The 16,344-nt window shown below is 40.1% G+C and overlaps 1 protein-coding gene across 1 annotated transcript in view; it reads left to right on the top strand.

The window, feature by feature from the left end:
* MYO3B (myosin IIIB) overlaps positions 1-16,053 on the top strand; it is a 407,802-nt gene extending 391,749 nt beyond the window's left edge. The window contains exons 33-35 of the mRNA XM_058714463.1: positions 14,360-14,466; positions 14,841-14,887; positions 15,700-16,053. Coding sequence (XP_058570446.1) covers positions 14,360-14,466; positions 14,841-14,887; positions 15,700-15,838 — 293 coding nt within the window. The 3' untranslated portion in view covers positions 15,839-16,053. The remainder of the gene's footprint in view (positions 1-14,359; positions 14,467-14,840; positions 14,888-15,699) is intronic.
* Positions 16,054-16,344: the final 291 nt, after the last annotated feature.

Below are 16,344 nucleotides of genomic sequence, written 5' to 3'. Positions count from 1 at the left end.
ATCAAAATTAGCATGACCCTAACTACAGAACCTTAAGAACAAGATTCATCCATGCATTTGCTTGCAAGGTTCTCTCTCTGGGGACTTGGATGTATCTTTTTAAACTCTGTTTTTTGTGACTGGAGCTTTCATTAAAACACTATCTCTGGGGTCGCCTGGGTGGCTCAGTCAGTTAAGCGTCCCAATCTTGATTTTGACTCAGGTCATGATCTCACAGTTCATGGGATCAAGCCCCGTGTTGGACTCTGCACTGAGTGTGGAGCCTTTTTGGGATTCTCTCGCTCTCCCTCTCTCTCTGCCCCTCCCATGCCCACGCTCACATGCTCACACTCTTACTCTCTCTCAAAATAAAAAAATAAACTTTAAAAATGTGTTTAAAACACTATCTCTGCCAGGCTGGCCAATATGGATATAAATTTATCCAAAGTTTAGGATAGGATGATTAAAAATGAGATATAACTCTCAGAATTGTATGTTTCTGTTGGTCATTGACCACTTGATTTGTTCTCCAAATGATGTCCACTATCTGAATCAGAAACCAATGTTATCTGACCCCCCACCCCCCGAATCTGAGAGAGTACAGTGTCCTAGATCTTCCCGGTTACTTTTTCCACAGACTAGGCATCTAGGACCTTGCCAAAGGCTTTATGAGGATAATTTCAGCTACCATTCATTCTTAACAATATCAGGAAAGTATATTCACCATCTAAAAACAAAAACAGCCTGAGTCTTTTTCCTTGCTCTGGCTGCTTTGTAATCAGAACTAAAGGTATTCTGAAGATTTCTGTTAGAAGTACACAATAATGAGCTAGAATGAAAATTCCTCTTATGAATTCAACTATAATATGATATTAGTGATTCTTACAATGAGATTAACAGCTCATTCTAAATTAGTATTGTAATACATCTTAAAGATCACATTGTAACTTGTCTTTATTCTGTAAGTCTAACAATCTATGATCAAAAGAAATAAAATACTGTATTTTAAATATTTTTTTCTTTTTTACATATTTATAGTTAAGGAGGAGGGACACCCAAAAGTCTAAAAGGAAAAAAGAGGGGCACCTGGGTGGCTCAGTCGGTTAAGTGTCTGACTTTGGCTCAGGTCATGATCTCATGGTTCGTGAGTTAAGCCCCACATCGAGCCCTGTGCTGACAGCTCAGAGCCCGGAGCCTCCTTCAGATTCTGTGTCTCCCTCTCTCTCTCTCTCTCTCTCTGTCCCTCCCCTACTTGTTCTCTCTTTCAAAATTAAATAAGTGTTAAACAAATTTTTTAAATAAATAAATAAAAGGAAAAAAAGAGAAGCAACTTAATGAATAATGTAAGTCAAGTCAGTGACCAAGTATATGCAACATGTGGTGTCTATGACTAACACCTCTTTGTACAGATTGTCTTAGAATGACCTGAGAAAGTGAGTCCCAGCTTGTTTTTAAATTTTCATTGTTTCAAAAATTACATCTTAAATAATCAATATTGGGCACACCCTAAGTAAAGCTGTCTGGTTTTCTCTTTTTAGTCACAGATCATACTACAGTGTGTAGAATTCCGCTAAGTGTTTGGTATGAGGCCTGCCTCCACACTTTAGGCTTCACAAACATGCCCATTCCCTCATTATCCAGCACGGATGTTCTGATTACTAGCCATTATCAAACCATTAGAATTCCTGGGCTGGTCCCAACCCAGGCACCAGTGAATTGTCATTATGGCCAGAGATTGACCTGAAAATTTGGTTTCCTGGCCCAACTCTCAAAAACAATGGACTCACTTTGAAAAACATCACTGTTCATGTTTGTATCTCCAAGAAGGGGTCTCCATGAAGTTCTTTTTTTTTTTCTTTTTTTTTTTAATCCAGCTTCAACAGCCTCTTTCTTTCCAGATGGTACATGGAGCCAAGCCTGTCAGAGACCCTTAGTCTCCTGCTGCCTTTTAATGCTGGTCCTTGATTGCTAATGACCCCCAGCTGGACTGGCTCCCCAACCCATTTAACCCCACTCTGCTGGGTTCCCAGCTCATGCAGGGTGAGAGGCAGTGAGAGCTGGAAGTGGGAAGGTGCCAAGTCAGCCAGGACCTCCCGCCCTTTCGGAGGTAGTGGCGCATTTCCCGGCACCATCACGGATGTCCAAGATCACTCCAGTGGAGAGCTCCTGTTCATATGATTCTCTTTATATTGTCAGATAAATGCTACCAGGTTTCTGATCGTGAATATTTTATTGGACTAAGCCAAGATAACAGAGTCCCTGTAAAAGTGTTTCTTTAGGGTCCAAGGGTTGAGAACTGCTGGTATGGATCCCCTGAAACATGTTAGCTTGGAAACTTAAAATTAAATTGCACTGAAACTGTCAGCTCAAATGTGTCAGTATACAAAATCACTGCAGACAAGCCTGGTGATTAATTTTGTTGTCAAGGCCTAAATCACTGTCTAACACAAGAGATACCTATTTTCAGTTATGCTGATAATAGCTGTAAGTATTTACTTTGTTAAGCTTGGCTTATTTTTTTTTTTCGTGACATGCCAGAATGTGCCTATAGCTATACTGGTCAAATGAACTCAGAGAAGTAGGATTTAAGTGGAAAAAAGGTTGATGACATTAATTTGTTGAGAGATTCTGAGTCCCATGGAGAGACTCAGGTCTCTTATGACCTCCTCATGACAAGATCACTTCCCATGAGAATAAAGAGGAAGAGGGGGGTGTGATAGGTCATCCATCTGTGTATAGTTTCCATAACGGATTTTGTTAAGTTCACATCAGATTATAAGAAACAAGACAAAGAAATTTAGTAGTTCTGTATGACCTCTAAGAACTGCAGTCTAAACTCTTAATCTGAGCGAGAACTGAGACCTTTGTGTCTGTCTCACTATTTTTATAAATCTTAAAGGTGTACTGGATAGTTGGACCAAATTTAATTAACAGTGTACTAAGGCAAATTTTTCCAAAGTGAAGCATAAAATGGGACAGTAACCCAATGTAGTTATTTTCTTTTGAACTTTATTTCCCTCAGATACTTCCTATTTTATTGGCTTTTGGAGATTAAAACTGAAAGAACCAGAGTAATCTAATTTTTTACCACTAATACTGCATTGATTTCACTTTTGCATCTCATTAGTTTAATGCAAACAAAAATCACATTTCATTTCATTTGGTCTATTATATACGTTCTTTACAATGTCTCTCTCCCTCCCTCCCTCCCTCTCTCTCTTTCCCTCTCTGTGACACACATACACACATGCACACACGCCAATCATTTGTGCATATAATCTCCCCCAAACCAAGTCAATCATACTAATGATTGCTCTCTACACGAAAAAAGGTTTTAGAATTTGTGAAACTGGGCGAGTATTTGTACAGCTGCACAGTATTCACCTGTACATTACAGTTTTTGCTCACAGCTGGGAAGGCTGGGTGAGATTAAATGTGGTCTTTTAGTCCATCAGTAACCAAGTGACCAAGAAAGGGGTTTGGATGAACACCCCCTTGTGCAGCCTTCCTCTTTAATTGAATGAATCCTATTACGATGAAGTTCTGGTATAGTGATGGAGAAGTTTTCTCCCTAAAGCCTGATTGCATTTTGATTGGTCTTCTTTAAATTCCAACAAGGCCAGTAGGGTCAACAGCATTTATGTCCATTTTGAAGATGAGTGGCTGGAACTCTGCAATCATAGCATCTTAAAGTTGGAAGAGACTTTAAAGAGCCTCTTGGCTAATGGTTCTCTCTCTTTTCCTGCTTTCACACTGGTTTCATGCAAGAAAGTCTCATTAGGCTCATCTCTCACTACATACAGGCACTCACATTCTGGGAAGGAGTATGACTTCAAGGATAACAGAACATGTGCGATGTGCTGCACCACCACCCTTTGTCGAAAAATCACTATGTTAGATAAAATGTGGCAGCCAGAAAAGGAAGCAATTCACCCAGGTCACATACCAGTAAGTTCCAGAAATTGAACTATGCCCAGGCCTTCCGACCCCAAGTCCGGTGTTGGTTTCACGATTGCTGACCTCCCCTTTGCACACTAACAGCAAGAACTGGGACCAGGTCTCCAACTTAGAAAGCAAGAAAGAGCTGGGGATGAATGCCCCAGGATCCTCTGCCACAAGGAATCAAAGACCCAGTCACAATTAGTTTACTAAAACCAGCACTATCTGGTGTCCCATATCCTCAAGCATTTAAAATGTCGTTCCAATCTTCAAAGACATTCTTTCATTCCATTTTTATCTGCTTTTACCCAGGACATTGTTTCCCAGCTCCGGAGTAGTTCACTAGGTGATTTGCATCTCATTAGGAGCTCCAGAAATGACATCTCCCAGCCTGCTGCCTGGTATTGTAGGTCTGCTAAGCATCAGATCCAGGTCTTAGATTTTTTTTCATGTTGACACTTTTGAAAAAGCTGAATTAATGCTCTTTTCTACTGGGCAGAGTTTGGGTGGCCATTTTGGCCTTAATTCCTACCCCCTTACCCACAAGGCCAAAGTTAGGGAACAGCCATTGTCAGGGACAGTACAGATGAAGTCAGCCATCCCCACATGAAGACATCTGGCTGGAAGGGCATATTGTGAGACCTCAGATAAACAGTTTTAAAATTCCTAAAAGCAGAGAGATGGGACAAGATGCAAACATCGTTAGTAGTATGCAAAGTAAAACAAAAGGAAAGACACCAATAGCAACCCATTGCTGATGCTAAGCTTGTGCCTTTCAAGCATTTTTTTTTTACTAGTCCCAACCCTCCTGACACCCCAGAGTTCTTGTCCTACATTTATGATTGATTTAAAAGGAGTTTAGTAGGTCAGAATGGCTTTTCAGCTTTGTCATTCATTCATACCAAAACCTGCAGAAGAGCACTGCGCGACATCATACCTCTGGAAACCAGAGATAATGTTCCCGTGGTCAGCAGAATTGTTCTCTTGGAGTAAGAGAAATGATTTTCCCAGCGCCCAGGGAAATTAGTGTCCGCTTGGAGCTCAAGCCATGTGATGCAGCTTCCAGCACAAAGCAAATACCTGACAAGGCTGGGAACCCTACTGTAGCTGCGTCCCCTTCCCAGAATTTCTTCTGCCCAACTGAAACTTCTCTGACCCGATGCCAGCCTTTTAAGATGGCAGCTAGCTAATCTGCACAGTCAACCTAAGCTTTCAGGAAAGGGTTAAGTCGTTAGGTTTTCCAGCCCTGCTACAAGTTAAAATCATCTGGAAGCGGACAGGTGGTGGGGCTGTTTTTAAAAGCAGTGATGCCAGAGCCCTACCCCTGACTAACCGAATTAGGACATCCAGGGGTGAGGCCAAGGCATCTGTATTTTTTTGTAAGTTCTTCAGATGCTGCTAATGTGCAGCCAAAGTCAAGGACCACTCTCATATAACAAGAATTATGGTGACCCCTGAGGGACCCCTGCTCTGCCTTGTCTGCCAGGTTTTCCCACTGCATATATCTTCTGTCATCTTCACTACAACCTTTACTGGGTGATCGTCATCACCAGGTTCAGACCTCCAATAAGTGCTGGAGGTGGGATTCATACTCCAGTTTTTCTAAACCCACTGTTTTTATTTTTCTTTCACGACACTGTTATTTCTCCAAAGTGTGGGACATGGGCCTCTGGTTATCTCCAGGTCAGTTTTAAATAGTGTGTGGATGTGACCTTAAATAACACTGAGTCATGTAAAAGAAAGCTACTCAATTCTCAGTTTAAAGTCTTCATATTTAGGAGAAAATCGTAGCTGTATTAATATGTCTTAAATTCCTCTCTTTTTAACAAACCTTTAAAGAAGCCCAGAACATTCTGTGGGAAACAGAATCTAACTCACGTATGATAGTACTGTTCTGTTTTCATTATATATACTTTATGGTTTACTCCTTTTTTTTTTTTTAATTTCTTACTGTTTATTATTTTTGAGAGGGAAAGAGACAGAATACGAGAGGGGGGAGGAGCAGAGAGAGAGAGAGAGAGAGAGAGAGACAGAATCTGAAACAGGCTCCAGGCTCTGAGCTGTCAGCACAGAGCCTAATGTAGGGCTCGAAGTCACTGACCACAAGATCATGACCTGAGCTGAAGTCAGAGGCTTAACCGACTGAGCCACCCAGGCGCCCCACTTTATGGTTTACTTCTATTTATGGCATATGACCCTGGCTTTCTATTTAGTACAGCAGTGAATAAAGTTTCATTCTTAAAGAAATATATTTAAGTAAAAAAAATTTTTGATTTTAAAAATACTACATGAAGAATAGTACAGGTGTCTTGAATATAGCAAAAAAATGTTTAAGAGGTGGATGATGACAGAAGTTTGAGAAATGCTTTCCTACAGCAGACTAATTTTAAAAAGAGGCATCTCCAGACCTGTTAGCAAGTGGGAACTCTCAGCTATCATGCCGTCACAACAGACAGACAACAACTTGTTCCACCCATTTTAGGTCAGGCAGGACCTATGAACTTTGTTGTTGCTTCCAGCACAAGAGGAATCCTGAAACACTATTGGTAATAAACATGGGGAGGGGGAAAAGACAGACACTCATCTGCTCAAGTAATCAATGAAATGAAATCCAAACACAAATGATGTGCCATTTTTCACCTATTGAATTATCAGACTTTTTCTTAAAGATGCTCTCCCATGCTGGTGAGGACCTTTAGAAATGTATAATCTCTTGGGGCACCTGGGTGGCTCAGTCAATTGAGTGTCCGACTTCAGCTCAGATGACGATCTCACCGGTAGTGAGTTTGAGTCCCACATCATGCTCTGTGCTGACAGCTCAGAGCCTGGAGCCTGCTTCAGATTCTGTGTCTCCCTCTCTCTCTGCCCCTCCTCTGCTCACATTCTGTCTCCCTCTCTCAAAAAATAAATTAACATTAAAAAAATTTTTTTAATATGTATACTTTTTGGCCAGTAATTCAACCTCTAGGAATTTATCTCAAGAAAACATTGTGGATTATCAAAGATCACATTCTGAGATGTTCCTCAAAACATTACTTATCAAAAAACACTGGAATCAACTTCCATGACCAGTATGGGAAATTATATAAGTTTATCATGTATCACCCATTAAATAAAATACCATACAACCATTACAAATGATGCCATTTAGACCAATCTGGAAGACAAAAACTTGTTCCAGGATTTCCTACTATTTAGGGGAAGGGAACATGGGGTGGGCAAAAAGATGGACTTTTCATTGCTTAATTTATTTGAACATCATGTTTATCTATTACTTTAAAAATGTAATTCTAGGGGCACCTGGCTGGCTCAGTTGATAGAGTATGTGACTCTTGATCTCAGGGTTACAAGTTTGAGCCCCATGTTGGGTGTAGAGGTAACTTAAAAAATCAAATCTTAAAAAGATATAACTGTAAATGAAATATACTATTTTTGCTTTATTTTTTATTTTTATTTGAGAGAGAAAGTGTGTGTGCACAAGCAGAAGAGAGGGGCAGAGAGAGAGAATCCCAAGCAGGCTCCATGCTCAGCCTGGAGTTCAACTTGGGACTTGATTCCATTGCCCTGGGATCATGACCTGAGCTGAAATCAAGAGTCAGATGCTCAACTGACTGAGCCACCCAGGTGCCCCGAAGTATACTATTTTTAAGGTAGGTTAATATCACGGAAAATACTTACGACTTTACTGTTAAGTAAGGGGAAAAAGCAGTAGCAAATAAGTGATGGAATTTTTGGTTAAGAAAAGTGAATGCATAGTCCTAGAAAAGTATTGAAAGGATATTAAAGGAAAAAAATACTAATCAACTTTGTTTTTAAGAGGCTGACTTCATCTCCCTCCTTTGTAGATTAGTCTCCCCAGAGGTGTCCCAAGATAGGAAAGGCCCTCTTCCTATTGGAAGCCTTGGCAATAATATCCTGATTGACAGAACCAAAGAGGGGGCCACACAGATGGAATAAATCTTGACAAGAGTAGTGAATGGTCACCATTTCATTCATTCATTTATTCATTCATTCATTTATTCATTCATTATTTGTTAAATGTATGCCAAGCCCTGAGCTATAAAATAGTTTTAGGGGAAGTTATTACTACTTCCCTAACGAGTAAGGAGAAAATTCCACACAGACAATTTATAACTCCACCATCTTCCACAGGCACTAATTTAACTCAGGGATATTTTCTTTGTAGCAATTCTGCAATTTTGAAGAAGATTGTTCATGACATAACATGGCAACTGGGAAAATTTGTAGCTTTCCTTTCATCTTAGAAAGGAAGATCTGAATTACATGCACCCCAGGAGAAAATCTCTCTTTCTGGTTGTGCGTATGTTTTACAAAAACCCACTGAATTCCTTAGTCCCTCCTGAAGTTAGACATGGTGAGGTGAAAACTTATAAGAATGTCTCAGTAAAAGAACAAGCATTGTAGTAAACGCCGTGGCCTAGGCTTTGGGATTTTGAATCAAAAGACCTGAGTTCTAGCCCTGGCTCTGAAGGGAGACCAGCAGAGGGGCCCAAGCTCCCTGGGTTCACACCCCTTAGATATATAAGGAAGGGGCTGAACCACAGAGATTTATCAGCCCCGTGTCGTGACTTAAATTTGAAAATCTGAGTTCCCAGGGCATAGTATCTTCCCTCCTATTCCCTGTCAAGACTCTGAGCATCCCTGAAATAGCCTATGCCTCAGGGTATATCAGGAGCAAGTGGTTTACAACACATTGGGAAGATTCTTCCCTAGACTGCATTTTTAAGGTAGTGCAGATTATCGCAGGCTTCCTGCCAATGTGGTTCTTATTGTTAAGGAAAGATTTAGTATGGTCTAGTATAGTGGCTCTCAACCCTGGCTGTACATTAGAACTATCCAAGGAGATTTTTTTTTTAATATCCATGCCTAGGTCCTGATCTGGGCACCAGTATTTCTAAAAACTGAACCACTTGTGTAATGTAAAGAAAATGATCATTGGTGAGGACATTCGGAAACCTGAATTCTCAGTTGGACTTTGTCTCTAACTGCTATGTGATCTCTTAATCTCCTTATGCCTTTGTTATCTCTTTGGGGTTAGTTGTCCTTCCCAAAATGAGATGAAATAAATAAAAAGCTACTTTGTAAAACAAGATTTGATACATAAAAATGAAATGGTAAGTGAAGAGGCACAGAGCCAGAAAAGCCAAGTCATCTCATTGGAAGCTGTTTCATTAAGTGTCACCGGGGTGCCATGCAGCATGGTCGGCTATCATTGAGGAGAAAGATAATCCAGCTGACAGCTAGGCTACTGTCACCTCCAGTTGCCCTGAGAACTTTGGTCACAGAAATGATGTACCTCCCTTTATGCAGAGTTGACAGAAGTCTGTAAATGAATTGCATAACTCTTAATTCTGTTTTGTGCCTCAGGGAAATATCTAGTAACCCCACATGGGATTTGCCATCTGTAAATCTAGAACACTGAACACTATTTGCTTCAAGGAGATGTTTTACTTGGCAAATGACCCTAGGAAAGGCTCATCCACAAAATGGCAATCAGATAGATCGGCAGTCTTGCCACTCAGAACATATTCCTGCCTGCTGAGGGCCCACAGGAAGGGTGCATATGACCATGGTTCTCCTGGTGTGCTCTCTCTCTCTCCTCCCAGGAACCCTGCCCATTACCTGTCCATTCCATGGGGGCCCAGAGTTCATACTGTCCCACTAAGCAGGGAAATATTTGGGCTGTATGCCCCATCCTGCCTTCACTGTGGTTGTCTTTCCCTCACTACGATCCTGCTAGGAAATGGATCAGAATGGCACATCTGTAATGGGTGATAAAAAGTGAAACCCTAAGTGTTAGGGGACAGTGTAGAGAAGAGCATTTGTAGCCAAAATAGCTGTAACTCAGCAAGTCAATTAGAGCAGAGGAAATAGTTTCCTTCTTCATCTCTGAGACCCTAGGAGGGAACAAACGCCTTGTTTGCGACTTGAAATTGTGCTTGTGAATTAGGGTTGCCAGATTTAACAACAACAAAAACTACAGAACACCCAGCTAGATTTGAATTTCAAATGAATGATCACTTTTTAATTTAATACAAGTATGTCCTGAATATCGCACAGGATTTTAGTAGATTAAAAAAAGTATTGGTTGTTTATCTGAAATTCAAATTTAATTGGGTGTTCTGTATTTGATCTGGCAACTCTAGCTTGGATATACCTGCATGTTCGATAAAAAGAACTGGAATATGAAATTTCCAAACCAGTTGTTTGAAGTTATGTAACGAAGCCATCAACTGAATTCAGCTGTTTGTCTCTCACCAAGGACTCAGCCAGTTGTGCAGCCGCAGAGTGTGGTGATTTGGGGTTAGAGAGAGAAGTATGCCTGTCCCAGCGCTCCTCACTGAGGTGTCATTTACATTTCTTCCATTTTATGACAGGTATATCTCCTGTTTATTACAAAGTTCTGTGTCAGCTCAGAAGAGAAAGGTGTGTTCAGGGTCTCAAATATGAAATCAAAAGGTGCAAGGGGAAAAGAAGGTGCAGGGATTCTTGAAGGGGAAAGAGACCTATGTTAAATAGTACTCATGACGTGATATACTTTCGAAAAGCTTTATGGGGAGGTAGCCTCCAGAGGATTACAAACTGGAGAGTTTGGCTTGGTTTACAAATGCTTATGTGAAGTAAGAATAGGCCACTTTCAGAATACTAACATTGTCTTCAAATAACTCATATACTAATGTTTACCTTCAAACTTGAATTGCCTATTTTGTCTACATAAACTAATAAAATGAACTAGGTAATTGCCAGATTGTTTTATGTCTCCTGTAAGCAAACTGATTGGCTCAAAAGACAGGGGTTGTGGCTTCGACTCTGTCACTTCCAGATTTATCTTTTTAGCTATAGTTTCTTTGTCTACTGAATCAAAGAATAATTTTGCTCTACATGCCTTATTGATTTTTTTATTTTTAAAGGAAAAAAAAACTTCTCAATGTACATAAACATTTAGATTTCATCAATGTCCTATATGGTGTTTTATATTTGCTTCTTTTCCTGAATTTTGAATTTTCATCTATCAACAGCATACCTTAAATTTATCCTTGTTGTGCCTTTGTGGTATGACACCAACATTCATATCTCACAGTTAACTTCTCCTCAACTATTAAATATTTATCATCTTTCTAGCCTTTTTCCAATGCAAAAAAAAAAAAATCTTACACCATTGTACAAATTGCCTTTTTTTCTTCTGGTTGACGTCCTTGGGACATGTTTGTCGGCACAAGTTGCTTGGCTTTCACTATCTATCATCAAGTTGGACGTCAGGAGGGGTGGAGCCTATGGATTCATCTGTGTATGTGGGGCCACTCCCACATTGTCTTTTGATCTTTTATTTATCCTAATTAATAGAAAGGCAGTGGTAGTTGTTTTAGTTGAAGCTCTTTGTCCGGATGGCTAAACATTTTTCACTATCTCATTTCATTGTATATTTCAACGTATATGATTTTTTCTCCATCTTTTTCTCACCTCAGCCTTTCCACATTATGGATAGTAGACTTTTGTGTGTATATATTTTTAAATTTGTTTTTATCTTTCTATTGCACTTCCTTTCATCTTAGTTTTGTTACTGTCTATCATATAGAATATTTTACTCTAATTGGACCCATCTTTGTCATTAATATTTTCTTCCACAGTTAAAATAGTCTATTTCATTTCCCTTTAAGGTTTTTATAGGAATATTTAAAATGTTTAACTATATAACTCATCTGGAATTTATTGTGGCCTGTAAGAATCAAAAAGCATATTGAGAAAAGTAAAAGATTTAAAAAATTTTTAACACTAATTTGAGCCCAGCAGCACTAATTTATGACAAGTCACTTAACCTCTTAAGACTCAATGCTGTCTACTAGACTGAAGGCAGGGACCTTGTCTTATTTTTCTTTGTTTTCCCCACAATATCCAGCAAAGTACCTGACATATAGGATAAACCTTATAAGATCTATATTTAAGTTATACTTTTTGTATATTACTATCAAATTGTTCCAACAGCATTTATTTTTTTTTAACATTTTATTTATTTTTGAGAGAGAGAAACAAGAGTGTGAGGGGGGAAGGGTCAGAGAGAGAGGGAGACACAGAATCCAAAGCAGGCTCCAGGCTCTGAACTGTCAGCACAGAGCCTGATGCAGGGCTCAAACCTATGAGCTGTGAGATCATGATCTGAGGAGCTAAAGTTGGAAGTTGAACCAACAGAGCCATCCAGGTGCCCCATTCAACAGCATTTATTAAATAATGATTCATTTCCCAAATATTTATTTGGTTTCTTATTATTGATCACATACCAGTGATACTCAAATTTGTTCCAATGGCAAAACTCTTGTAAGTTATGGCACTCTGTAAAACATTGTGAGACATGGAGATATTTAAGTTAAAATAATTAAAATTAAAATTTAATGCTAAATCCGACACCAGCTTATACTAGATTCTAGTATAGTATAGATACCATCAGACACCAACAGATTTTTTTTAATTTATGGGAGAAATGCTAAAATTGTGAAAATTATGCCCAATAACTTAATTCCTAAGTTCTAAAAATCAGGAAAAGAATACCCACCCATGGAATAGCAAATTCATCGAGAACAAAATTTGAGAACCACATCTTAAATTAAGTATCCCCAGTTGAGAATATAAATAAAAGTTTCTGATCAAATGTAAACACTATATGAAGTCCAGCTGAACTGGGCTGAACTCCAGCTGAACTCAGAAACTATTTAAGATCAGTCTTTCGAGTTTCCAAGGTTGGAATTCCCATAACGTTAAGAAGTCTAAGGGAGAATAGATGTCAGATCTCTAGTGCATGTTCACACCAGCAACTTTAACTCTATACACTTCTGTTCATTAATCTATAAATCAGAGGAGATGAGACAGGGCACCTTGTGTCCTACCATATTATAGCATATGGACTTCACAAACCAAGCAGGCGGTAGGTATGTTGGAAGTATCAGAAAGAACCCATATCAATTCTGGATTCCTTATACTCTGAGGATGATGCCAGCCCAAGATACTGGAGTCCTGCCCTCTACACAGGCTTCCTAAAGATGTATACAGGGATATCTTTAATGGCTACTAGAACCTTCTGCAAGCAACATAGCACAATGGAGCTTACTTTTACTTAGATCTCAGCTTACAAAAAAAGTTTCTTGTTAAGAAGGACAGTATGCTATAGTTTTAAAAAGAATGCTTCCAGAACAGGAGGTAAGAGTCTAGGGTTAGGTCCTCACTCTCCCATTTCATCTGGGATGAGTCATTCAACACTCGTGGGCCTGTTTTCTTTTCCAAAAAAAAATTAAAAATAGGCATTTAGAATAAATAGTTCCTAAATCCTTGTATGGTTCTAATAGTCTTGGCCAATATAGATAGATTCCAGTTCAAGAACAGTAAAGGTGTGAAACTTCATACTTAGGAAACTGATAATTTGCTATTCATAATGGTCCTTGCTGAGTCATTCTTCACTTAGAAAATTCCCCCAGAGTTTCCCTAAATAGTAAGAACCTCCAGTGAAGTCAAACTATGATTCCAGGTACAAATCTACAACCCTGTTTTATGAATATGATACACACTCGGTCCAGGAAAGTGAGAACTCTTCTCTGGACTGTAACATTCATAAACAGTATTGTGTGGCAGCTCTGGTGTGTGTGTGTGTGTGTGTGTGTGTGTGTGTTGGCAAGAAGTTAAAACTGCTAAATCCTGATTCAGATATAGTGCCAAAAGGACAGCAGATTCCACAAAAATCATCTGCTTGGAAGGGAAATAAATCATGACTTCATTGGACACATGGTTTCTTAAAGTCCAGTTCACTCTTGGTCCAGGGTTCTGAAATCGGGGCTAACACAGAGAGGCTGCTCTGTGAAATCATGCGATTATCTTTTCCCCTTCTCCTTTACGCTATCTCCAGAGATTGCATGGATCAATGGTATTGTTCAAAGCATTTCAGTAAATACTAGCTCAAGCCATTTTCCCTCCGAAACGTATCCCACCAAAAGGTTTGCTTCTCATCTACCCAAGAGGGTGTGTGCTCCAGATGTCTTTGAACCCTCACTGTAAGATGTGGTGCAAACTATCCCGGATTGCCTTCATTGTCCTGAGTTATCCCATGAAGATAGGACTCTGTGCTCTACAAAGGCTGGCCACCAACCTCTACTTCACCAGCATGGACAAACCAATTTGCTTTCTGTCACTCTTGACTTCTGATTTAGATAAGAGAGATGAAGGCAAAGTTACAGACAGTGGCCCTTGTTTACACTTAGCAATTCCTATGTGTGTGTATGTGTTTTAGGATGACATTTCTGCCAATATTAGCAGAGCTCTAACATGCCCATTAAAATGAGACAGTTTCCACTAAGTGCATTTATGTGAAGAGCGATTTTTACCTAATTTTCCCAATACCTTAGATGGTTTACAGTAAAGTTTTGCTGTCTTGTAGCAGTTTCAGAAAATGGTCTTGTACAGAAGCAGCGAACACCTCGCCGAAGATGTCAGCAGCCCAAAATGTTGAGTAGCCCTGAGGACACCATGTACTATAACCAGTTAAATGTGAGTTCAAAGTGGCCATAAAGCTGTTTCACTGGCTTTGTTTCCAGTTAATAATTCTGTTATTAATACCTGTTCCAGCCCCTCCAGCCCCACCCCCACTCTCTTATGCTCTCTTCTTGAACATGTGCTTAGGCTCTTTATCTGTTGCTTTCATGTCAGGATGTCTGCCTTCACGGTGAATAATTGATGTGGTTTATCAAAGACGAGCAAGATGCATGCTTCATCAGGCTCACTTGAGCCCTTTGATCAAAAAAATTATGCTGTGACTTCTGATATTATCAGCATCTGCTTGCATTCAACACAAAATCACTTTGAATTAAAAATTAACGACTTGCTGCTTTGCTTTGACTGTGTGTTCTTGGCCCTCTCCACAGGGAACTCTAGAATATCAAGGGAGCAAAAGGAAGCCAAGAAAACTTGGGTAAATATCTGTCTTCTTAGTTCTAAGCAACTGTAAACAGAAGGGGTCCTTTGTGATATTACAGAAAATGCAAAACTTTCCAGAAGAGCTTCTAAAAATATGCAAATGGGGATATCACCACTATTATTGACACTGGAAACTACTTTTCACAGTAGCAGCTATATAAAACTTGAGTCTATTCTGTCCAAAAAGGCTGAAATTGCCACCTAAAGGCAAATGTTATTTCTCATAATTATCCCAGGAAGTTGTAGTTTCCTCCTAATTGCAGTCATAGCAGATTGTATAAAACTCTCTCACAGATGAGAGCATTCCACACAGTGCAAACAGGCCACTTCCCACATCACCCTACCCCTGGGCCTTAAAGATACACAGAGGAAAATTTCCCCCTGTGGTTAGACACAGGACACTAAGGAGTTTGTGGCCCATTTGATTGTTAGTATCTTGACCGAGAATACAGTGACATAGCTAACTGGTACTAATTTGAGAACTGGAGGAGGGCAGGAGGGGAACTTTCTCATCTAGGAACCAAACAGAGACAGACAAGTAAATTCGGACAGAAAAGTTGTAATATGATCACAACCTCCAGACGCCACTAAATTCAGCCCTTTATCAGTCTGTGACCCAGAGGCAAAGGCTTTGTGGATCAGAGTCAGTTCCTGAGTTCTGGGTCACGCTGAGGTACCCTAGGTTGTCCTTCCCTTCTGGGGGTGGGACCCAGCCCTGTTCCCAGTACTCATGCAGCGTTAGCTGCCTGGGTGATGACTGCGGCATTTGTTTTCTCTTTTTCCTGAAAACTCTTTTCTTTGTTGCAGCCAAATCAAAGTGCTTGATGGGGAAGATGAGTATTATAAATCTTTGTCACCTGTGGACTCCATTCCTGAGGAAGACAACCCAGCCTGCCCTTTCTTTTATTCCTCATCCTCAAAAGGAGCATCTTCTGCTCAGCACTGAGCTGTACTTCCTGCCCCCCCCGCTAAGTCTGCGGAGGGTAAGAACAATCATGGTAGTTGACTGATTGTCATTTCATAAGAAAGCACTGCAACGGGTCAGCTTCTTTGGACACATGGTGCATGTCTGAGCCTTGCTGAACAATTTTCATATTCCCAACCATTTTCTCATACCTCCATTGCCCTCCCCACATCTGCAGTGCAGCCTGAGTGGGGCAATTTTTCCTTTTCTCATGTCAGGGGTAGCTGTGGGACACTGAGCACATCTTTACTATAGCAGTAACCATCATTCATGGGAGTAACGAAGACCTCAACGTCTAGGGGGGTAACAGACAACCTTGCCATTAGCCAATCATGAATACTGACATTTATTTTTCCTGCTGTGTCCATCCATGCAAAATCTGCCCCTGTGAAAATCCAGGACTCTGTTTCTACCTCACCTCTCCCTGGCATCCACCTCCTTCCTGAGAGACCCTCCAGGCATCTCTTCAGAGTCAGGGTTCCACTGCA

This window comes from Neofelis nebulosa, chromosome 2 (assembly GCF_028018385.1).
Source record: "Neofelis nebulosa isolate mNeoNeb1 chromosome 2, mNeoNeb1.pri, whole genome shotgun sequence".
Classification (NCBI taxonomy): Eukaryota; Metazoa; Chordata; class Mammalia; order Carnivora; family Felidae; genus Neofelis; species Neofelis nebulosa.
Note: the sequence above shows the minus strand (reverse complement) of the source record. Positions and strands in the feature narration are given on the sequence as shown.